Source organism: Scardinius erythrophthalmus, assembly GCF_964197995.2.
Source record: "Scardinius erythrophthalmus genome assembly, chromosome: 9".
NCBI classification, from domain to species: domain Eukaryota; kingdom Metazoa; phylum Chordata; class Actinopteri; order Cypriniformes; family Leuciscidae; genus Scardinius; species Scardinius erythrophthalmus.
In genome coordinates, this window is record NC_138229.1 from 17,887,226 (window position 1) to 17,911,256 (window position 24,031).

Genomic DNA, 24,031 nt, shown 5'->3' on the forward strand with positions numbered 1-24,031 from the left:
CACGCCTATAGGAAGTGACTACGTACAAGGCCGGAAGTGGGAATTAAGACTAAGCGGGACTTTTAATTTTTGCAGCGGTAAAATATGATGGAAAGCTTTGAATCCTACCCATGCAGTTAAAGTTTTCCACAAATCGGGTAGGTGATAGTAATACGTTGCCTTCTATACATATTAATTATAGCATAATGGAGACGAAGTTATTGTAGAATTAACAAAAATAAACCGAGGCTAGCAGGATGAGAACTGACGTTAAAACTAACGTTAACTAACATCACAGCACTTTGCATTTGAAATTAAAGCTTTACCAAACAATTTTGTACTTTTATTTGACCCTGGCAACTATACATGCCTTTTAATAGGATAATATGTCTGTTATTAGCACAATCAAGTCTGTAAACGATCAGGCTGGGCTTTGTTTACATTATGTGTTGTGTTGTCAAGTGCTGAACTGTCGGACTTTGAGAGTTTAAAACTTAAGAAACGTTAACTTAACGTACCGCAGTTCTTCGTCTTAATCCTCGTGATCTGAATCATTGACCCATGATTTAACATTTATTTCAACGAAGGGACATTTTGTTGCTCCATTGTACATAATGAAACAATAACACACTATGCTGTGGTTAATGTGCTCCGTCACTGTCATCGAATTTGTTGTGACCTATTCGATCATGTGACACCCCAGTTATTGTGGGTTTATTACATATTATATTTGACAGGTTGATAAAGACAGAAGCTTGTTCTCAGTCAGTCTGTAGCTTCGTTATGGCTGTTGGAGAGCTTTGTCTAATTGATAAGGATATTTCAAGGTGAGTTTAACTCATTCTACTTCAGATTTAGACTATCAATACTGGATTGTATGTTAAGTACAGTAGTGTGTGATGGTGACTTCACTGAAGATATTTATTTGTAGTCTACTAGAGGTCCATCTGAATCCCAGCATTTCATCCTTGAATCTTCATTGCAATCGTCTCACTAAGATTGAGGGCTTGACGACAGCTTGGTACATAAGACATCTAGACCTGTCATCCAATCACATCTGTTGTATTGAAGGATTAGCTTCCCTGTCCTCTCTGCGCACCCTAAACCTGTCCTGCAACTTAATTTCTAAAGTAGAAGGTAAAGCTCACACTTTTTGAGGCAGAAAATATTAAGAATGTTTTCTTTTTAGCACTGTAGTATAATTTTTTTGCTGCAAAACAATGTTTGAAAAATGGTCAAATGAAATTGTGTCTGATTTGTCAATACATGGATTTATTTCAGGACTGAATGGGCTAACAAACCTCACAAGACTGAATTTGGCCTACAATCAAATAAATGACCTAACTGGTAGGTTAGATTGCATTTCCATCAAATATGTTAATTCCTGAGTAGTTTGTTTTAGCTCTCTGATCTCTCAAGATAAGAAATGCACACTGCCATTCAGAAGTTTGGTTGGGTTGGTAAGATTTTTTAAATGTTTTTGAAAGAAGTCTCTTATGCTCACCATTATGCTCATTTTTTTTTGTACTATCCAATATACAATAAAACGGTGAAATACTTTATCATTGCAATTAAAAAAAAAGTTATACTTTTATACTTTTCTAATATGATTTTTATATATATTTTACAGTGTAATTTATTCTTGTGATGACAAAGCTTTATTTTCAACAGCCTGTACTCAGTCTCACATGATCCTTCTAAAATCATTCTAATATGTTGAATTTGTGCTCATTTAAATGTTTTATACTAATAATGTTGAAAACAGTTGTTCTGTTTAATATTTTAGTAAAAAGCATTTTTTTTAGGATTTTTTTCAGAATTTATTTAAAGTAGAAAACTTTTTTAACAATGTTAAAGTCACTTTTGAACAACTTAATGCATCCCTGCTGAATAAAAGTACCTTAATAAGAAACATTTTTCTGATCCTAAATTTTTTAACAACAGTAGTGTAGATCACAATTAGACAACTGTGTATTCATTCTCTGCTCTGTGCTTTTAGGTCTTTTGTATCTCCATGGAGCGGAATACAAACTAAAGTACCTGCAGCTCCACAGCAATCGTTTGGAGAGTATGAACCACCTGCTGCAGTGCATGGTGGGACTGCAGAATCTGGAAGATGTTACTCTTAGCAAGGAAGGTGCACAGAATCCAATCTGCTCGCTGCCAGGTTTGTTGTAAAAAGTCCTCCTGACATGTAATGAAATGTGGTGAAAGGTCTGAAATAGTGAGAAAAAAATAATTTTACTAACAGCTTGTGCCAGTGCAAACCGTCTTTTGGTGTTAAAAAATTACTGTCAGGATTTACTACAGACAGGGTTAGGCCTTATTGCATATGCGTTTGTAGGAGTTTCCCTTTCACACACAAAATGTACATGAGGAGAGTATTTAAATGAATCATGCAAGTAGATTTACTAAGGATTGCACTTGTCAGTTTACTGGTATTTGTGCCATTGTTTACCACCCCAAAAAAGCAGGCCCTAAACCAGACGCTAATTTGCGTCATTATGGAAAAGATCCAGCTGCGTCTGTGTTCTTTAATTTGCGTGTCGTAAGATCATGCGCAGAACTTTACACTCCCATCAGTGCTTTGGGTGCTGGCCCCTAGTTATCACTGGTATGTTCTTCATATGTTTTAGGCTACAGGGAAATGGTTCTTCAATCTCTGCATCAAGTCACCACACTAGATGGAGTAGATCGCCTTGGAAACACATCTCCTTTAGCAGAGGACAGTCCCATGGATGTTCCTGGTCTTGAGGACTTTCTTGAGTTTCTTATTTCATCAGACACTAGTGTTAATGGAGAACTGGTAAAATATTTTTACTATGCTTTTTGATTAGCTTTTTAACTAGCCAACCCTAACTTATATATTTATCTGAGGTTAAGAGTGTTTCTTTATTATGAAGGCAAAGTCAGATGCTCCTATCACTACTCCACGGATTGATGAAGTCCTGACCCAGTTTCGGAAACGAGGCGGAAAACCAGCTGCAGAAAATCAAGAAAATGAGCAGCGAATTAAAAAACTAGAGCAGCAGGTTTCCCATCTAATTCAGAAGGTAAGTTTTGTAAAAATTGATTATTACATTTCAGTTATCATTATTATCAGTATTTTCATAAAAAAGATTAGCATTCTTTTTTCTGAATGGTAATTTAACATTTCAAAATGTAGCAAAAAGGACTAATTCTGCATTTGTACTTAGATCCCTACAAGGGCTGGCTTTAACACCAACAGTTCTGTACCTTCTGTGGTACATAAAGCTAAAAGAGACACCGATCAGACATCAGAGAGCGAATGTGACAGTGGAAAAGAGAACCAACGGCATTCCAGAATCCTGTCTCATCCCAGAGGCTCTGCAGGGAAAAAACTGTCTCAGGACACCAAACCCAAACAATCTGAAAGGTGAAGTAACTTGTACACATATATACACTGTATATGTGCACTTGGTCTCAAACTGAATTTCAAGTGGTTTTTTTGAGAATTTAGACTTCAGTTGCACAAACACTTCTCATTACAGTTTACTGGATTTGATTAATAATGTAATAATGTTTACTTCAGCACAGGCCTTGAATTGTGTTTTGAGAGGCTGTTCAAAATATTTACTTGCTGCATTCTGTACCCAATACAAAAAGACTGGATGATGCATCTAACAAAGGCTTTGCAGTAGTCCAGTAATCGGGGCAGTTTATAAATTGTCCTAGCTCCTCCCACTTAAAATTGCTTGTACACAAGAATGATTACACTGTCACAAAGTTCATTTAGCTTCATCAAAACTTAAACTTCAATTAGCACAGAACTAGAGAGAGCTACTATTGATGAGTTACAGCAATAATATTTGAATACATACAATAATGCAGTGGTTCCCAACCTTTTTTTGTCTGAGACCCCCTTTTTCCCAAGAAAATATTTTAGGGCCCCCATTCACATTTAATGATATTATCGCTCTTGTAAGCTTGCAGCAAGGATGACAAAATATGTTGTTTTCAAACAAACGGTGTTTACTATAACCAGATATGTTTATGCACAAATAATAGCCTATAATATTAAAAATACAATAACAAAAACATCATTAGGCCCTTTGTAATTTAAAAACGTAAGCCTTGGAGTAGCCTATAAATTGGCCCTATTTGAAATACAGTAACAAAAATATTCACACTGGTGTGTAGGTAAAAAAAGAAAGAAAAGAATATAGGCTATTACTAAATGACTGCTGTCTGGGACCTCAATACTTGCATGTTATTTGTGAGGCTTAATCAATGTGAGGCTTTATTTTTGACGCTTTTGGCGCTATATAGCGAGCAATAATAAACTTGCGTTTACTTACAGAATAATGCGTCTTTCGGAAGAACATTGTAGCCGGAACTACTTCTCTCTGTGTACGTCTATGACGAGTCACGCAGGTACTGGGCTACTCCGCAGCGGCAGCGATCCGATCTAGTGTAAAATAGTCCCAATGTAAACACTTATTATAGGTGTACCATAGTTGTTCAGGATAAGACAAAAACACGGATTGGAAAATGGATTCATGATGAACTCGCTCATCATATAAATTTTGTACATTTTGAACAGAATAAAGTTAAGGGCTTTTATTTAATGCTCATTGCGCAAAACTTTTCAAAATATGACGCGACCCCCCTGAGAGCTCGCTGAGGCCCCCTTGTGGGCCGCGACCCCCCTGTTGGGAACCACTGCAATAATGCATCCTTATGTTCATTTAAATTATTTATATTTATATAATTATATATTTAATGTAAAAAAATAAATACCTATTTCATATTTTCCAAGTTCTACTATCTACTATCTCTCACTAGTCCAAAATGGATTTTGTTTTCATTGCAGTGTGACTAATACACAGAAGCAGAAGTCGACAAAGCTGGCTGTTGGTGCCCGTAGGAGGACATCAGTCCAGAGCTCTGGGTCTGTTGAAACTATAGAGTCTGTAAAAAAGGGCCCCAAAAACATCAAGGCAAGTCTTAGCAAAAGCTCAACACAACCTCAAGAGGAAACCTACAGGGTATGCAAACTGCACTGTTCAGGTCCGGCATATGTTTTTTTTATGAAGCTACTGTAGATGTAAAATGAGTAAAGCGCTTGTGTTTTTACATGCAGGCAATAGTGGAAGAGCGAGACCAGGAGCGGGAGCGGCGCTGGAAGGCAGAGCAAGCTGCAAAGAGACTTACCGAACAGGTCAAGAACCTGCAGACTCAAGCCAGCGAGGAAAAGGACCTGCAGAGTTTGGCCTTACACACCACAGACAGGTGAGGACAAACAGTTCTCTGTTAAAATGGATCGTTTCACTTTGTCTCTTTATGTTTATGCCTTTGAATGTGAATGAAATGTGAATGCAAATTGAGCAGCCCAATTAAGAGTTTTACTGCGGACAAAGTTATTTATTTATTTTTTAATTTTTTCTTTTACGAATGAACACAATTAGCTGCAACACCTATTATCTCACTCATTTAAACATTCTCTCCCATCAAGGACATCTTAACAATCTCCAGCCATCCAAGTGTTTGCAGAGAATGTTTGGCTTGACGTATTGCACCTAATTGGTGTCAGCTCCATCTGAAATGTTGGATCTGAATACACTTGAGTATAATTAAATTTTATTAGAAGTTTCCAGAGACACCACTGCAGGCCCTGATGTATGAATCTCTGCCATCCCACCTGCACAACAGTTTCTGTGGCATGATGATGGCCCTGATATTGTGCTCCAATATTATAGCCCACGCACTCCCCCTGGTGATAAATCGTAATTATAATGGAGATTAAAGTCATGGTGACAGGCACATGCTGCAGATCATCAATCAATCCTAATTACCAGCCCTGTAGCTTTCTGCTGCTAATGATACTCACCTCACTCTCCAGTATCTGTTTTGTTAACTCTTTATCTGCTGTGTGTGTGTAAATGACAGTAAATATGACAGTGTCATATCTGAAATGTCATCAAACAGAAGTTTTAATGTGTAATTTTTGCTATAGTGCAGTGTGTCGGAGCTGTGGCTTAGTGGGTAATGGCGACATGTTGTGCCTTGGTGCTAATGCAGATCTAATGCATGAATCCGGTTGAAATCGATTTTTGACTAATTTCCCAATCCTGTTGCCCATTCTTTTCCAGATCACTTTCAGTCATTTCTGTAATGTCCTATCAATAAACTTAGTCAATAAATCCATTGAATTAATTTAATAGAATTGTAATTAAAATTTGATACACTTTGATACATCATTTAGTACACTTTGATACATCGTTCAGAATTTGTAATGTCAATATTAAAAATTGGTATTAATATAATGAATACTTTTATTTGGCAAGGACGCATTAAAAAATGTAATGCTACTATTTCAAATAAATGCTACGAATATATATTAAGAATAAGTACATCTGTTTTTAACATGGATTATAATAAGAAAGGTTTCTTGAGCAACAAATCAACATATTAAATGATTTCTGAAGGATCATGTGACACTGAAGACTGGAGTAATGATGCTGAAAATTCAGCTTTGCATCACAGGAATAAATTAAAATACATTTTAAAATACATTTTGTTTTGTCTGGCCAAAAAAAAAAAAAACGTCACTGTTTGGATTTAAATAGGCAAATGGTTAAAAGTCTATGATTGGATCATTATTGCAGTGATTATTATGTTTCTAGCATGTTATATGTTTGGGAACAGATCTTTTAATCCTAACTGATGGAGAGTGTAGCTTTTCATTTCTTAAACAACCATGTAGGAAGTCACATTATGGCCATATTCCAGGATGACAATGTCAAGATTCATCAGGCTCAAATTGTGAAAGAATGGTTGGGAGGGAGTATGAAGAATAATTTTCACACAGTCCATACCATACCATACATACAACATACTAGAAACATAATAATCTCTGCAATAATAATCCAATCATAGACTCTTAAGCATTTGCCTATTTAAATCCATTTTTTTTTGACCGGGCAGTGTAAATTACAAAAACATACATCAAATAAATGCAGTCTCAGTGAGCATAAGAGACTTCTTTCAAAAACAAAAAATCTTACCAACCCCAACTTATGAATGGTGGTGTACACGAATACATGGTGAAAAATAATGATTATTCAAAAATATTGTGAGAAATGAGATCTGTCTTTTTCCTTTAGGCTGAAGGAGTTGTTGTTAAAAGAGCGCTCTGATCGGGCAGGATTGCAGACTCGTTTGCAGGAGTTGGAGGAGAGGTACAGGTCAACGTTAGAACAGTTGGAGCAGGTGCACAACAGGGAAGATCAACACAAGAGGGCGCTGCACAGTCTGAAGGACAGCATGACCCAAGCTGAGGCTCTTAGGGAACAACAGCATGCAGAAGAGGTAGAGTAACATTTGTCCAAAATCCCCCCCATACACAACCGATGTACACTCAACGGCTAGAGAGTACCCATAATGTCTGAACCATGAATCCAGTCTTCATTGACCTAACAAAAACTGTTCCTACTTACTAGAATGACACTGAAATACTAGCCATTTAAAAAGAGCAATTTTTGTGGGATGGTTAAAGAAGCAGCTCCCAAATAAATATATAGGCATTTGGCTGAATTGCAAACATGTTCCAATTTCTTTTTGACATTTTGAATCCTTTGAATTGAGAGGAATATTTTACACATGACCTTTTGCATGTGTTTGAATGGCTACCATTGGAAAGCACCTGCTATATTATTTCAGATGAAGAGGGCTCAGGAGTTAGGGAATAAAGCGTCCGCCTTAAAAAGGGAAGTTGAAATACTCCGCGCATCAGCACGACAGCACAAAGAGAAGCTGCAGCATTTGCATGAACTTTTGGCCTCCAGAGAGGAGATGCACAGGTACACAAGCACCACATGGAATCGTGCCTATGATCATTTTCTTAGTCATAGTAAGAGTAACTGTCTGAAAAACAAAATTCATTTACAAAACAGGAAATTTCAACTGTTTCATCTTGCACCTGTTTGACTGTTTAACTTTGTGGGACAGGAAAGAGCTTGCAACCCGACTGCTTCCTGGTGGGACTGAGTTTAAGGAGGCTGTAGACAAAGAGGTGGCGGCGACAGAGCAGAGATTTGCCCAGAAACAGGCTGATTTGGAACAGAAGATCACTGATTCTAGAAGACAGTATGCTGCTCTAGAGGATGAATTTCGCATTGCTCTCACCATTGAGTCAAAGCGTTTCTCAGAGGTAAATCAAAATCTGAGGTAACATATTTAGTCTGAATAGTCTTATTATAATAAAATATATCTATATTTTGTGTGTGTGTAATGGGGACAAAAATTTTGGAACATTTTTGAAAACAGCAGAGCTAATGGATAGGTTTAGAGTCAGGGGATAGAATATACTGTACAGTTTTTTATTATACAGTATAAAAATCATTATGTCTATGGAAAGTCCCCATAAAACATGGAATTCCAACGTGTGTGTGTGTGTGTGTGTGTGTGTGTGTGTGTGTGTGTGTGTGTGTGTGTGTGTGTGTGTGTGTGTGTGTGTGTGTGTGTGTGTGTGATTTCTAGGTCAAGGAGGGGTTTGATCAGGTGTCTGCTGAACTCTTAGAAGTGAAGTCAAGCCTCAGCCAGTCTCAGCAGAAAGAGAAGCAGTCAGCCTCTCTGGTGCAGGAACTCACAGCTATGGTAAAAGAGCAGAAAACACGAATTACTGAGATACTCAAAGCCAAAAAAGAAACTGCCATTGAATTCAAGGTAAGACCAAATATTTTACTTAAAAAAAAAAAGTTCTTGATTTTGTTGTTCTTCATAGAAATCGACATCATTATCATGTACGCATACATGTCTAGAAATGTAGCCAGATGTTATTTTTTTATTATCGAATGGTTGTGATTTTAATCAGTTCTTAGGAAGTGCCTCATTATGCTCTGTTTTTGCATGTTAGGCCCGTGTGCAGTCATTGGAATCCAGGTTAGAGGATGATAAACGACTTAATCTACAGGTGGAGCTACTGAAGAAGGACAAATCCAAGCTGATCTCCCAGCTAACTGCTCAAGAGTCTGTCATAGATGGACTACGGGCAGAGAGGAAGATCTGGGGCCAGGAACTTGCACAGCAAGGTACATCCGTAACTTTAAGAAAAGATGATGCAGATAGAGACTTTTGTATTTGAACTAAGTTTTGTGTTTGTCCTTTTGCTTAGGTGCATCCTTAGCACAGGACCGTGGTCGACTGGAGGCCAGAATTGAGGTTTTGTTAACCGAACTGGAATCACAGAAGAAGCAGAATGAGAGAGACAATGATACACTCAGGATTAAAGCTAAGATTGTTGATGACCAGACAGAGACAATTCGTAAACTAAAAGAGGTGAAGTCCCACTCACTCGCAAAACTATAATCTAAGATATAAATTAAGGCTGTCAATTGATTATAATTTTTTTGAATAATGAATTATTACAATTGCATGATGTTTATTAATTAATCATATTAACCACCAATATGCCATGAGTGCCATTTTTATAAGACAACAAGTTAAACAGTACAACTTTTCAAAATGCTTCTCAATACATCTTTAATTGATCCTGTGGTAAGACATTCCTTTTATCAAAAAATCTACATTACCGTTTAAAAGTTTGTAGTAGTCGACAGTAGTCGATTGCCGAGTTCACGCGCGTGATCATAGGTACTAAACCTATGCGCGTGAACTCGACAATCGACTACTGTGGACTTCGACCGAAAACAGGAAGTAAATACAGGTATGTGCGCTGGCTGAATTAACATCATTTTTATTAATATCTTTCACATCTACTGCAGTCAGATTTACCGTGTTTACTCTGAAGGAATCACTCAACATGGCTGTGCACTTGTAATGACACATCAAGGATGTTAAGAGGCTAAAAGCAGGTTTAAAACTTGCCCCATTGAAGTCAACAGGGTGCAAATTTTAAAAAGAGTATAACACGGTGTAGGCAACACCGATTTTTCTCTGTACTGACAGCACTCCAAATTTAAAAAAAAAATGAGCTCAATGTTAAAATTGACCGGAGTTCTCCTTTAAAGGGATAATTCACCCAAAAATTGTCATCAGTTACTCACACTCATGTTGTTCCAAATCTGTTTGAGTTTCTTTCTTTTGTTGAACACAAATGAAGATCTTTTTTTCCATATGAATGGAGCGGTTCAGTCCAAATTTTCTGAAGAGACTCAATCGCATTATATGATGAACCGATTGAATTTAGGCTTTTATTCTCATATAAACATTGATCAGCGAACATAAACATAAGAAAACTCAACCAAACCTGCTTGACGTGCGAGAACAAACCTCTTGACGAAGCTCATACGTGCTGCGTAACACGAGAATGAACCTAATTTGGTTCTCGCACTTCAAGCGAACATGCTTGATCTTCCGTTTACAACTGATGTGCGAGTTGATAAATGTTTATATGTGAATAAAAGCAAAAATTCAATCTGTTCATCATATAATGTGATCGTGTCTCTTCAGAAAATTTTGACTAAACCACTTAATTAATATGGATTAGTTTTACGATCTCTTTTTGAAATTTTTGAAGCTTTTTGAAGTGTCAGTTGCATATCTGTTTAAGAAATCGCTCAGATTTCATCAAAAAGATCTTAATTTGTTTTCCAAAGATGAATGGGCTTACGGGTTTGTAATGACAAGAGGGTAATTTAGTAATTTAGTGCCATTTTAATGAATTAAATACAAAAAATAGCCTGATGAGCAAAATCTTATGTGTAATATTGGCAGTTTTCAATTTTGTTCTGACATATTGCTTCTAGGCATTGCTGGAACGAGATGAGCAGATCCGTAGACTGCGTGACGAGAGTGTGCAGGACCAGAGAAAGCTGAAGCAGCAGCTGGAGGAGGAGATGGCCTCTGCCGTGGAGCTCAGAGACACAGTGGAGCAGCTCAGTCTCAGGAAGGAGGAGCTGAAACAACAGCTCCTTGATAAGGAGGTGGAGCTTGATGAGGTTAAAGAGACATACAGGTATGAAATAATAGGTTTTATCGTAATCACCAATATGTTATGATTCCAAGCTGTAACCCTGACTTATTGCACAATACAATGTGTTGTTGTTTTAAAGGCTGATGTCTGCTGCACTCCATCACACAGATATAATCCTTTAAATTCAACAGCTATCCAAAATACACTATTATGTATTATGTACTACATGTATTAAACTTTTGCAGGGCCTCAAGTAAGAAATGGCAGGAAAAGGCTGAACTGTTGAACAGGCTCGAGAGCCAGGTGAAGCGAATGAAGGACGGTTTTGATTCCAAAGAGAGAACGCTATTGGAGGAAAGGGACAAAGCTTCACAAGCACACAGGTATGAGATGGGCAGCAGGTCCTAATTTGGCCAATGTAGTATAGATTTGAGACATTTAAAACTGATTTATTGATTTATTAGAGCGGCAGTGGAGAAGCTTCACTCTGTGGACGATGCCTTCCGTAGACAACTGGAGACTCTACAAGCTTCCCATCAGGCGGAACTACTTCATCTTGCGAATGACAAACAGAAACAGATAGAAAAGGCCAATCAGAAGGTACCACTGTAACCAGTTATCATTTCAGTATTGATTTATGTATTGATTCATGGTATTTGCATTCATATGGCTTGTCACGTTCAGACAAACTGCTTGTCTAAAATGAGCAGACGTAGAATGAGTTGTTTTTAATTATATGTCCTAATGAATGACTGATGCTTGAACACTGAACAGCACTCTTTCTTTAGTCCAAATTTCTTTTTCTGTAACCACAGGTGCTCCAGGTGGAGGAGGAAATGCGCCAGCTGCTTGTGGAAACTGAGAGTAATAAAAGGGTAATGGAGGAGAAAATGAGACGCCTCACACAAGTGCTGAAAGACTTCTGACCTCCTACCATTACAAACCAAAAGACAAAATACTTGAAGATGCCTTATGCCTTATATAAGAAGACTTATGTCACGTATGTCCCTAAGTTTGCCTGCCAACATGAACATATCCTCAAATGGTTGTACTTATGAGAGTCCAGCCTTTCTGGATTTGTTTCACAATACATAAATACTAAATGGATGTGAACTGACTGTAACTGTGAATTTTTTTTTTCTTTTAATGATAAAACATTAATAATATTATATTTTATATATTTTCTGGTATATATATATATATATATATATATATATATATATATATATATATATATATACACACATACATTTTGTAAAACGTTTGTACCTTCAACATACAGCATCATAAAATGCACTTTTAATATAACATCGCCTTTTTATTTACTTTTCTGTTTAAATTGTAATTAAATTCTAAACTCGTTGTTATTCCGTATTCGGTGTGCTTTCTTTTTTGGAGAATTACATTTTTGAAACATTTTATTGGCACAGACCTCTGGAACGCTCAAGTGGAGACGTTGTCATAGTAACAGTAATCCTACGTCATTTCCTCTCATTTAAAAACCCCCGAGCCATCAGTAGTAGAAGTGTAGCCTGAGGTAAATAAGTGCAAGAGATGATTGTTGCTCCCCTCACCGTCACCAGCTAAACTGAGGTCGACCTGCTCCATACCTCTAAACGGGACAAAGAGGGTGTTTTCGATTTACACCGGTTGTTTGGATGGTATGGCTGAGTCGAACGGCGCGGGTTTTTCTCACACGACACCGAACGGGTCCAGTCGCCATGAGAAGAGTTTGGGTCTCCTCACAGTCAAGTTCGTTTCTCTGCTTCAAGAGGCCAAAGATGGAGTGCTCGATCTCAAAGTGGTGGGTTGAAATACAATTACGAGTGGCGGAATGAATGAACGAAGTGAATGAATGAAAGTCGGCACTCTGTCAGGAATTAACGTACACAAAGAAACTTTTACCTGAGAGGAACTTCGCCGAGTTTTGAGGCTCTTATATACAGAATTACTAAGTGTTTGGCTCGTAGTTAACTTAATTAAAAGTGTTAAAGAGCGAACAGAAATGGCGTGTTATTGTCAGAGGGACTTTTGAACAGAACCCCGTGGGATTCTCGCAGCAGGTGTTTGTTACCTGACGCTTGAGGCACCAGAGACGCACTGTGTGTGAATTCTATGGAGACTTTTTTTAGGTTTAATCTCCTGCTACTTTCTGCAAAAATGGTAGAAAATAGGGCCCTAATCTCTTTAAAAAAAATCAACAAATGGGAGGTGCTTAATGACTAAAAATAATAATAATTTGATAAATAAAAAAACTATTTATTGTTAAAATCTAGTAGGGGCTAACTAGTTTGGGATCAGATGTTAATGTGTTGATATTGATAGAATATATTTTTTTTCTTTAATGTATATTTTTATACATTTGAGTAACAGGGCTGCTTGAATGCAAAATGATGTAAAAATAATGAAAATTAGTTATTTCTGGGGTCACAATTTGAACTTTTTTTTCCTTTTTTTGTAAATTTTTAAGTATATGAGCATTTCTGTCTTTGAATTTAAAAATATAATGGGACACCAACGTGTGTAGTGTTCATAATGTGCATGTACATTTTGTTACTTTGCATTATATGCCCATCAACCATCATACAATGACAGATGGGGTCTGTCTGACCAGCTCTAGCACACCTGCCCATATTTATCATGATGGCACTCGTACTCCTCTGATAACAGTTGAGAGCTACTGTGATATCCCAACAACCCTAGCTGTCGTTATTTGTTGTTACAAGCTGTAAATTATGTTTGGTCCCCTAAATAGCCAGTTCCTCTCTTCTGATTGGACAGTCTCTGGTAATGACATTGTGATTTTCATAGGCTGCAGACAGTTTGGCAGTCAAACAGAAGAGGAGAATCTACGACATCACCAATGTTCTGGAAGGTATTGGGCTCATTGAAAAAAAGACCAAAAACACCATTCAGTGGAAGTGAGTACAAAGATTAAGAAAGTTATCCATGTGTTACCTGACAGTATATTTATCTAAATTACTTTCCTTATGTGATTATACTGTATATGTATTTTGTAATGTGTGCATTCTTTGCACCATGCATGCTCAGTGTGATATACTTCCGTATCGTAATTCTCTAATGCAGTTGCTTTATCTCAATTAGGGGGGAGAGTTCAGGCTGCCAGCCTCAGGAAGTTCTCGAGCAGGTGGAAGTTCTCAAGGCTAATATTGCTGATCTGGAGATTCAAGAGAGAGAGCTGGACATGCAGAAAGCGTGTCTGCAACAAAGCATCAAGCACTTGAATGAAGACTCCTCCAGCTGCAGATATCCTTACTGTCAGTGTATGAGCCAGAAATAGTTGCGTTTTTCTTTTTCCTTATTCTCGTCTGATATTCTTCCATTTTTGGGTGGTTCCCCAGGTAATTAACAGTCCCAGAAAACGCCATTGTCGGAGGAGTGCACATAATTACATGTTGAATGCTATCCTTCCTGGTCCTTGTTGGGTATTTGAGTCGCCCTAGTCCAGTCTTTCCAGTCTTTAGTATACTGCGGTTCATGCTAGAGTTTCACAATCCTCACCCCACCAGTTATTCCTCTTTGGATTAAACTTGAAGTGGTTTATGTACAGTTCAGCCATCTCAAAACGTGCATTGTCATGGTACGAAGCCCCTAAAGGGGGGCATGATTATGGAAAAAATATAGGAGGAATATTTTTTATATTAATTTTTTTTACGTTTGCTTTCAAAACTTGTGTTCTCTCAGAAATATTGACTTCCTCTGAGAAAATCTGTCAGAGTATTTTTGGAGATAAAAAAATGCATTAGCCCTTGGTATATGTTCCTTAGCGTTGTATACATACAGCTATGTGACACATGAGGACATATGTGATGCGTTTGGTGGGGATACTCTTCTAGCTGTCATGGCACCATCAGGGACTCAACTGGAGGTCCCAGTGCCGGAGATGGTACGTTACACCAACCTTGAGATTGTGCATAATTTATCTTTATTGAAAACAGTTTGAGTGTGAAAGTGGAAAAATTGTAATTAAAACATTTTCGTTTTGTACGTTTATATGTAAAAGGTGTTAATTTGCTTTATTGTGTGATTTTGTCTATATAATCTCCATGCCTTTTTTGTTGACTCAGGGCCACAATGGTCAGAAGAAATACCAGGTGAACTTGCGAAGTCACACGGCTCCCATCCAGGTGATGCTGATAAACAGAGAGACGAGCTGCTCCAAGCCTGTTGTTGTCTCCGTCCCGCCTCTAGATGACATTTCTGCCATGCCGACTCCTCCTAGTACTCCAGCAGCGCTGCAGAGATTCCCCGTCTCCTCAGCCGATCTCTGTGACCTGAAGCATGGGCCGCTCAAAAGCCCCGCTGCAGAGCACCAACTCACTCCGTCCTCCACGTCCCCCGATATGCACATGGGTACTGCTTTCATACTGGCCCCATTCCTTATTGATTGATATTCCTGATTGATATTTATAGCACCAGTCATTGGATTGTAAAAAAATACATATATTTAACAAAGAAAAAATTACATGCATCACCTTTAAATATGTGTGAGAAGATATATTAATGAAAATTATATAAATGTATATTTCCATTCAAAAGTTTGGTGGTTGTTTATTTGGTGAAAAATCTTGCCAAGGCCGCATTAATTGATCAAATATACATTAAAAACAGTAATTTGTGAAATATTGCAATTTAAAAGATTTCTATTTTAATATGTTTTAAAATGTAATTTATTCCTGTGATGGCAAAGCTGAATTTTCAGCATCATTACCCCAGTCTTCAGTGTCACATGATCCTTCAGAAATTATTCTAATATGCTAGGAAGTTTAAAAGAACACTTTGAACTGAATAATAAATGAATTTCTAAAAAAACAACTTACAAAAAAAAAAGCTTTTGAATTGTAGTGTATATGATATGTTTTATACCGTATTTTAATGATTTTAGTTACAATTTCTACCTCTTTTCTACATTTTTTTTTAATAAAGAATGCCACCCTGAGTCTCCTGCCAGTCAGTGTTTGCTGATGCAGGGCTCTCTAGGTGGACCTGAAGAACAGCAGAGGGACATGGGTGGTCAGGATCTGCAGTCCATGCTGGAAGAAATGAGGGATGAGAGAGGAGGTGACATGGATTCCATTATACCAACAAAAAAAATGATAGTGTGATATTTTTGTCATTTTAATTGAACCTCAAGGAGATGCATCTCTTAATTTACACTTGCCTTTTTTCCTTTTCCTCCAGGTGTTTCTAATCTCATTGATGAATTGATGTCTTCAGATGGTAAGTTCTTACCAGCCATTTATTTGTGTCAGTGTTGGCCTTCTGCACAGCCCTCTTGTGGCCACACAGAACATCTTTGGTTATATTTGTTCTGACTAGAAGCAGTTCACTGCTGACCTTATCAATTAATCATATAGCTAGCAGTGCATATAAATCTTTTTAATATGTCCTGACTCCTGACAAAACAGCTGAGTGATGGTTCTTCTCAAGGCTTCTTTCTCCTATGCTTGCCAGTTTTTCTATATCACTTTTGCCTTTGGCTTGTTGTGTTATGGCATCGATCCCTGTTATGCAGTCATGAGATGGCTGTTATGCGCAACCTTTTTCGACATCTATAATAAGAAATACTAAAGCACTAAATTAGCATATACAGATGATTTCTGAAGGATCATGTGACACTGGAGACTGGAGTAATGATGCTGGAAATTCAGCTTTGCCATCACAGGAATAAATTACTTTTATTAAAATGTATTAAAATAGAAAACAGTTGTTTAAAATTTTACTAATATTTCACTATATTACTGTTTATAATGTATATCAATAAATGCAGCCTTGGTGGGCATGCGATAGTTCTTTCAAAAACACTAACAACCTCAAATTTTTGAACAGTAATGTATGGATTGATACTTCTTGTGAGGCATTTTTTTTGTAAATGCATATTGGATGAGCTTAATCTGTGCTCTGTGCTAACTTTTTTTTGTGTGTGTGTTTACCACTAGTTTTCCCCTTGCTAAGACTTTCACCTAACCCTGGTGTGGATTATAACTTCAACCTTGATGACAACGAGGGAGTCTGTGACCTTTTTGATGTGCAGATTCTTAATTATTAAAGCACGATTCATGCCACACCGGTCGACACTTGCTTTCATGACAAAAGCAAAGGTAATGAGTCCCCCCCCACGCCACCTCACTGCCAACGGCTGCATTCCTGCCTCAGCGCCTGCTCCTTGAACCTTGGCTTGCACTCAGTTTCACATTCATTTACATTTCATCCTTAGCTTAGGTTTGTAAGTCTTTAACAGCATCTGCCTTCAACCATGACTAATATTTAAGCTTAACTTTAGACACTTGTGTGTCTATTGTCATTTTGTTTGATACGGTCGTTAGTTTGTTTTCAGTTTTCTGACTTCACTCATTGTTCCTGATGAGCGATGGTGTAATTCATAAAGGTAAATGGAGGGCAGTTTAAATGTAATCTGAGAAATTAAAAGCACCCAAACATGACACGTTGTTGGAACATGTGCCTTAAGATCATCTTTTTGTTCTTTGTTTTTGCCCTTTCTGTGCCATCCTGTTTTATTGTTCATGATACTTTATAAAGGGTTCTAACTTTATCTTCTTAGCACATATTGTAAGCAGGAGCTCTGCAATGTGACATGAAAATGTATGATATAATTTAACAGCTCACACAAAGACATTTGAGTGGCTTGATTATTTGTCTAACTATTTAATCACAACACTAATTATTTGTATGTTGGTTAGTCTTGTAGTCTAGTATTGAAAGAAACACTGACACTCGATTTTGTGCATATTTATATTGGAGTTTACTTTATACCGGAGTTTTTTTTCGTTTGTCTTTGGAACTGACTGTCATGTTGGAATATTACTATGTTGTTCACCTTGTTGTGAAATGCTAGTTTGATTTTTTTTTTTATACATATATATTGTAATCCTATTGCAAATTGCAATCCTAATTTAAAAGGAGAATTAATATAATTGTAGTGTTCTTGGTTTAGAGGACATAAAGATGTTACTGCCTTGGATAATCTTTGTTTATACATTCCACAAGATTGTGCCTTATGCAGTTTTTTTTCTATTATTGTAAGTAACGTTATTTTCTCTGTATAGGTTTTCTAATCAAGAGCAATGTTTTTGTTCCTTTGCACTTTTTTAACCAAAGTTTTATATATGTAAATATATATATATAAAAAAACCACTTGCTTTTGCTCAAGTATTGTGATCATTTATGTTTGTGTGGAATCTCGTCTTGGAGAAGAAATGTATTTGTTTGTAACACTGCAATATAACACACATAAAGCATTCTGTTGGGTTGTCAAAATCTATCCATCAATTCCTATTTTACCTTATTTCAGTACATCTCTCAATCTTTTTCCCTCCGTCTCTTTCTTTTAGTAAAATTTTCACATTACAGCATTGAAAGTTTTTGCAACAGTTTTTAAAATGAAGACTCAACTTACATAAAATGTAATGCTCTTTTTAAATCGACCAAAGATTGTGGCCATAACGAATTAGTAGGGGGTAACAAAAACATATCTCAAAACTAAAAAAAAAGAAAGAAAAGAAAAGTGTAGTACAGAACAGTTTAACCCTATAAAGCCATCTGTATCATAAATCTTTAATGATTCTATAAAGAAAACATAAAAAAAAAAAATTATGTTGACAGTGTAATATTATATTGATATATTTTATTTTTCAAGATAAACATTTACTGGACTTTGCTTATCCATCATTTTTTTATGTATCAAATATACAGCAGGCACAATTAAAATTATAGAGCATTGATCTAATTTCAACATATTATTGACTGTCTGTTATAATGTTATAAAAATCTCATTGATTTACTTTACAAGCTGTCAGACTTACATCTTAATTTTTGGCCATAAAAATAACATCATCTGCACCAAACTTAGTTTTTTGCTCAGTTAGGACCTCTGAATAAAATTGATGTTTTTTCCTTCTCTCGTGTGCGCCATTTTCTCAAAAAACAAAAGTATGGGCCGTAAAAGCCCATATCGAATATCGGGAAAAAAAAGTTTTCTAAATGTTGTCTAAAAGTTCAATAAACTGTTCAATCAACTTGTATTCTTTGCCGGAGTGTCTTTAAAAAAAAAAAAAAAAAAAAAAACGAATTTCAGTGATTATTGGGATCCTGTGAGTGAGTATGGGGAAAGATCCTCCCATGCATGCTTGTGTTTAGGTTTGTTTGGATTGTGCAGCTGGAGTTATACAGATGCTATGTCACCCATGTGACCCATAGGAATTGGCCAAGATTGCTCTTGATTGCTGCTTTGTTTCTCCTCAAATTCTTTAAAGCATTTTTGAACATTTTAAAATTAGACATTTCTGTGGGATTGAAGAACAAACTGCATGGAAACATTTAAAATGGAAAAGGTGAAAATGTGCTAAATGCAATGTTAACATTAAACCGCCAAATGAAAAACACTATGATAAATTTAAAGATTGAAACCGATGTTCTTTTGTAGAGAGAAATTACGTCCAAAGCATTATGAAGTCTTATGAAAAATCATTTTCTTTACATTTTGGTGGTTAAGAACATTTCTTTCTTTATGCCTAATCTAAATCCTAATCTTGTTCTGATATTCATCCACAGATCATTTATTTCAGAAAAAATAAAGGATATCTGAACTGAAATACTCGATTTTGATTGACAAATAGCGGCATTTATTACACGATTCTGTGGAAGACTTGATTCTGATTGGTCAATCGCGCCATCCACGGTCAGAGCCATATAGAGCCATCTCTCTCTATGGCTCTGTCCACGGTTAACTAGAGCAGTGGTTCCCAAACCTGTCCTGAAGGCCCCCCAACACTGCACGTTTTCTTTGTCTCCCTACTCAAACACACCTGATTCAACTCATCAGCTCATTATCACATGGGTTAATTGAGCTGATGAGTTGAATCAGGTGTGTTTGATTAGGGAGACAACGAAAATGTGCAGTGTTGGGGGGCCTTCAGGACAGGTTTGGGAACCACTGAACTAGAGCGCATTTAGGCCACGCCCACACCCAGGGGGAAAACAAACCAACCGTCCCCATTGACTTTGCATTGCGAGAGACTGCCTCCTTGTCATTTCTTGCTTCTAACAAAAGACAGAAAAATGCCTAAAAGCTGCTGTGTGACAAGGTGTACAGAAAACAAGCTAAAAAAACCCGAAATAAGTTTTTATAGCTCTCGACCCCCAAAAAACGAGTGTTTAGGACACCATTTAGGTGGTGATGTCGCTAAGTCAAAATGCCAAAGAGTTGTTGCGTAATTTATTTACATGCAGGCCTATCTGTTGTGTTTTATCTGCTCATTTAAATTATACGTGTTGTAAGTAATTCCAAATCTAGGCGAATGGAAGAGTGGGACAGAAGGAGGAAGTTGTAGCCTATGTTATAGGCTATTCTTTCTTTTCATAATTTGACGAGCTGCACATGACCACATAGCACGTAGTTGTATGCATCAAGGGATTTACGCTCTAATCATTTCTCTTGTATACACACTTGGTGTCTGAATAAGATGATTTTGATTCGTAAACAGTTGGACGTTTTAAATATGCGACACAAACAAACAGATCCAACTCTGAAATTGCAGTTTATTATTGAGTCAACAAGAAATTACAAACAATGCAAAATCTACGTTAATTACAATGTTCTTTTACAGAACTCGGCATAAAAGATAGCGGTTTTCTGCCTCCTGGATGCGCGCGCATCCGGTATTGTTTGTAGGCTATACAAGAAACCCGTGTAGGCTATATCGCGGACTCGCTCTCTCCTGTTTCATAAAAACGCAGCTGCTGCCATTTTACAGCTATTGTTTTGTACGCTGTACTGTAATGGGTTATTGTTTAACAAACTGGTAAAATTTTAAAACAGTTTAATCTCAAATCAGTGTATCTTATTCTCATAATTATTTATGTGTAGCCTAATAAGTGGTATGAGTATGTGGTATGAGTATGTGGACATTATCCCTTACATATTGGTCCAATTGAACTTTTTCCCCACCAGCGATTTTTTACAAAGTTGCCAGCCACCGCCAGCATTTCTGACATTTTTTTCACAAAACTGTCATGACCCCCAGAATATTCTGTTGTTTGAATATCTGAACATGCAATATATCAAAGAAAGAGGTCCTCTGCTAAAAAAGGTTTTATTCTAGCTTTATGCATTCTTTATTATCAACACTTGAATGTGAGTAAGTGTAATAAAAAAAGCGGCATTTTGAACAAAAAGCTGAGAAAATCACGTTTTTTTCAGACTGCAGCAAAAGACTACAATGCTTTTATCGTTTGTTTTTGCTCCTTTTTTGCCTGTGTTTTGATCCGGAGATTTTGTACTCATTCAGAAGTTGCGTAATTTAGCGCCCCTATAACAGAATTGCTTCAATGGCAGGGAAGCGTTGTCTCATAAATCACGGAAAATTCCGTCAATTGCAGGGAAAGAGTTATATTAATCATATTTACGAGATGAATGCACATGAATGCTACCACATTACAAAATGGGAAACTCTGAACTCAAAGTTTCCGACTTGAGTTGAGGGCGTGTCAGTTAACAATATGGCGGACGCTGGAAGCAATCCACATCTGGTAATGCGGAAGTGATCGATTAATGTGCAAGACCTACGATTTGTTGCTATATAACTAGAAGAATAACAAAGGTCAGTAAACACCGGTAGAACTATTTGCACAAAAAGCCAGTGTGTTTACGATTGTGATAATTAAAATAATCACCATCAGTCAGCTACTAGTACGGGTGATACTTTCATGTCTCTCGTGTCACTCTGCCGACTTGTTCTATTTTTGTTCTTTTTCATGCAAACGCAACTAGCAACATGTTTCATCTCACTTTTTACTTCAATGAAAAATTAGCCTACACTTCTGCTCAAAATACTGCCTTCTTTTACTAAAAACAAAGCCACTTTATTTACATATTTGCCAAGGGGAAGATGGTGCAAAGGCTGGTAAACATTCTACACCATCTCCTTCACTATGCTCAAATGGAAAAAGTACTAGTGTCTTGGGACTGTGAATGAGAATTCAAGGAGATATTCACTTCTTGTTGCTCTCTCGCGTGTGCCAACCTTCTCCCCCTGTCTCCAAAGTCTTTTGCACACTTCAATACATGCTGTCTGAAGGAGGAACCAACAAAGGTGTACAGAACAGGATTTAGACAGCAGTGTGTCAATGCCAGGCTCTCTGTGATCTGAGTTGCCCTATCCAGCTCTTTACTAACCCCACAGTGAGTAACAAACGTATACATGATGTCAACGGCCCGGCAAAACTTCACCACATTGTAGGGCAGCTGAGTGACCACAAAGACTCCCACCATCGCCAACAGCACACGGATGGACCTCCACTTCCTCCACCTCCTCTCCTGAGGGAGCTTCAGTAGGGTTCGGCCTACACAGGTATAGCAGAACAACATCACTAACAAAGGTAGCAAGAAGCCTATCATGACCTCCACCACCTCCAAACTAGCTTTAGCCCTGAGCGCCATGTCTGACGGATACATTGCAATGCAGCTTTTTTTATGAGAAAGCTCCCTGACCGTTGAAAACACCAAATCAGGGACTCCAAGGAAAAATGCAACAGTCCAGACCACCAAACAGAGTTTTCCACAATGCTTCTTTTGAAAAGCGAACGCAATGCCTCTGTTTCTGACTCCCGGCATCAAAGCCAGGTACTGATCCATGCTGATGTGGGCCAGGAGCATCATGCTACAGGTGAAGTTGATGGTGTACAGGGCAGATACGAGTTTACAGACGGTGACCCCGAGCTTCCAGCCGTGGACGGCATCTGCAGCCCAGAAGGGCAACGTTAGGAGCAGCAAAAGGTCTGCCACAGCCAGGTGAAGTATAAATGTGTCAGTCATCGTTTTCAGTTGTTTGCAGTACGCGTACACCGCCACAACCAGAGCGTTCCCTGCTAAACCTAGCACTAGAGATAACCCGAAAACAGCTGGGAGGAAGATCCTCGCGAATGAGCGCACGTCGCCCTTCTCGCAGATGGTCTGATAATCATCGTAGCTGAAGTTGGAGCTGTGGTTTTCGTACTCGGGGTAGTCCAAATAATGATCCTCTGAGTTCTCCATTCTTCCTTTAAAGCACTGAAATAAAAAAAAAATTATTCGTTTGAAAGTTTTTAGTTTTTATGTTCAAAAAGACATTTATCAAGCAGATGTAGTGTTGATCTTTCTTCCAGAAAAGCAGAGAAAAAGCATATGGCTACCAGACAGTTTTATTGCTGCAGGCGTGTAACAGCACCTTCATTCCAAACATTCCCACTCTGCTTTTATCAAGTGCCCTTTTTCTATGCATGCTTAAAATGACAGATAAAATGAAACTAGAGATGCATATCAGTTAAGCTTTGGAAATCCTTTCCAGATTTCTTGTGTAATCCAACATGTGCTCAAAACAAGTTAGTTTCTCTTTAAACATCCGCCCTTCCATAAAAAGTGTGTTTTTAAATATATTTATATATGAAAAAGTGAAAATCGTAACATCTTTGATTCTTTATATTTTCAAATTTTATTAAGCAGAAGTTCTGACAAATGTTTTCACAAATTTTTTGGCATCATACTGTAAACTAGTCAAAGGCTATACCGTAAATGAGTGTTATTTAAATTAGGCGTGAACCCAAACATGTTATTTTCAGTAATTTGGAACATTAAACAACACTGATCTGATAAATGCTATAATTATGCGAATAAGTGCTATAATTATTTTCAAATAGCAGATTTGCACATTTTAATACAGTTCATGGAAGTTTATCTTAATGTTCGCTCAATTGCATACTCTCTGTTCAAGACTTGTCTCACAAACAGTGTGCAATTTCAGCAGCCAACATCTGGATCATATTAAACTTCTATCTAAAAACAAAACAATTCTCTGAAACTTATAATACAGTGTTTCTCTTACCTTGTAGGATTCTAGGTTTTGCCTGAAGGCTTAGTAGATTGTTTCTGTCTGCTCTTCCTGTGAGAACAGAGTGTGTTTACTATGACTCATGCATGCAGAGCTTTACTCCCACCTCACCATACTGTGCGAATGTATCTGTTCTAATGTGCATCTCTAGCAGCTGTCCACAGACATGGCTTTAAATTCGTTTTAAACAAGAACATCAGAGCGCAAATGGCATAAATGTAATGCACAGCCACAGCATATGCATTTGAAA

General features: G+C 37.4%; 3 protein-coding genes across 4 annotated transcripts; 2 read left to right on the forward strand and 1 right to left on the reverse strand.

Moving 5' to 3' along the window:
- The first annotated feature begins 26 nt into the window (after positions 1-26).
- On the forward strand, positions 27-12,044 carry lrrcc1 (leucine rich repeat and coiled-coil centrosomal protein 1). The gene is made up of 20 exons (XM_081375206.1): positions 27-137; positions 717-806; positions 911-1,116; positions 1,261-1,326; positions 1,979-2,146; positions 2,616-2,785; positions 2,883-3,032; positions 3,177-3,376; positions 4,814-4,988; positions 5,084-5,232; positions 7,107-7,311; positions 7,663-7,802; positions 7,951-8,152; positions 8,482-8,667; positions 8,858-9,032; positions 9,116-9,279; positions 10,710-10,918; positions 11,122-11,259; positions 11,341-11,476; positions 11,692-12,044. Exons 2-20 carry the CDS (start codon positions 763-765, stop codon positions 11,800-11,802), a joined length of 2,994 nt encoding a protein of 997 aa, XP_081231332.1. The 5' UTR covers positions 27-137; positions 717-762; the 3' UTR covers positions 11,803-12,044.
- Positions 12,045-12,400: 356 nt separating this feature from the next.
- e2f5 (E2F transcription factor 5) lies at positions 12,401-18,171 on the forward strand. Of its 2 annotated transcripts, XR_014030821.1 has the most exons (9): positions 12,401-12,680; positions 13,688-13,797; positions 13,982-14,143; positions 14,675-14,783; positions 14,965-14,991; positions 15,089-15,250; positions 15,824-15,958; positions 16,079-16,117; positions 16,837-18,171. XR_014030821.1 is itself a non-coding variant. In XM_081375212.1 (8 exons), the coding sequence occupies exons 1-8, from the start codon at positions 12,540-12,542 to the stop codon at positions 16,944-16,946; spliced, it is 1,092 nt and encodes a 363-aa protein (XP_081231338.1). In that variant the 5' UTR covers positions 12,401-12,539; the 3' UTR covers positions 16,947-18,171. The 2 variants fall into 2 exon arrangements, 1 of the variants encoding a protein (XP_081231338.1); XM_081375212.1 differs by having other exon boundaries at positions 14,965-15,250.
- Positions 18,172-20,435: 2,264 nt separating this feature from the next.
- ackr4a (atypical chemokine receptor 4a) lies at positions 20,436-23,830 on the reverse strand. Its single transcript, XM_081373876.1, has 2 exons — positions 23,776-23,830; positions 20,436-22,964 (listed from the first exon to the last, which is right to left on the reverse strand). The coding sequence occupies exon 2, from the start codon at positions 22,947-22,949 to the stop codon at positions 21,852-21,854; it is 1,098 nt and encodes a 365-aa protein (XP_081230002.1). The 5' UTR covers positions 22,950-22,964; positions 23,776-23,830; the 3' UTR covers positions 20,436-21,851.
- Positions 23,831-24,031: the final 201 nt, after the last annotated feature.

Coding starts and splice junctions, on each gene's coding strand:
- lrrcc1 (XM_081375206.1), top strand. CDS start 763: ATGGCTGTTGGAGAGCTTTGTCTAATTGATAAGGATATTTCAAG. Junction 8,153..8,481: donor AGTCAAAGCGTTTCTCAGAG/GTAAATCAAAAT, acceptor TGTGATTTCTAG/GTCAAGGAGGGGTTTGATCA. Junction 11,477..11,691: donor TAGAAAAGGCCAATCAGAAG/GTACCACTGTAA, acceptor CTGTAACCACAG/GTGCTCCAGGTGGAGGAGGA.
- e2f5 (XM_081375212.1), top strand. CDS start 12,540: ATGGCTGAGTCGAACGGCGCGGGTTTTTCTCACACGACACCGAACGGG. Junction 12,681..13,687: donor GAGTGCTCGATCTCAAAGTG/GTGGGTTGAAAT, acceptor TGATTTTCATAG/GCTGCAGACAGTTTGGCAGT. Junction 13,798..13,981: donor AAAAACACCATTCAGTGGAA/GTGAGTACAAAG, acceptor TATCTCAATTAG/GGGGGAGAGTTCAGGCTGCC.
- ackr4a (XM_081373876.1), bottom strand. CDS start 22,949: ATGGAGAACTCAGAGGATCATTATTTGGACTACCCCGAGTACGAAAAC.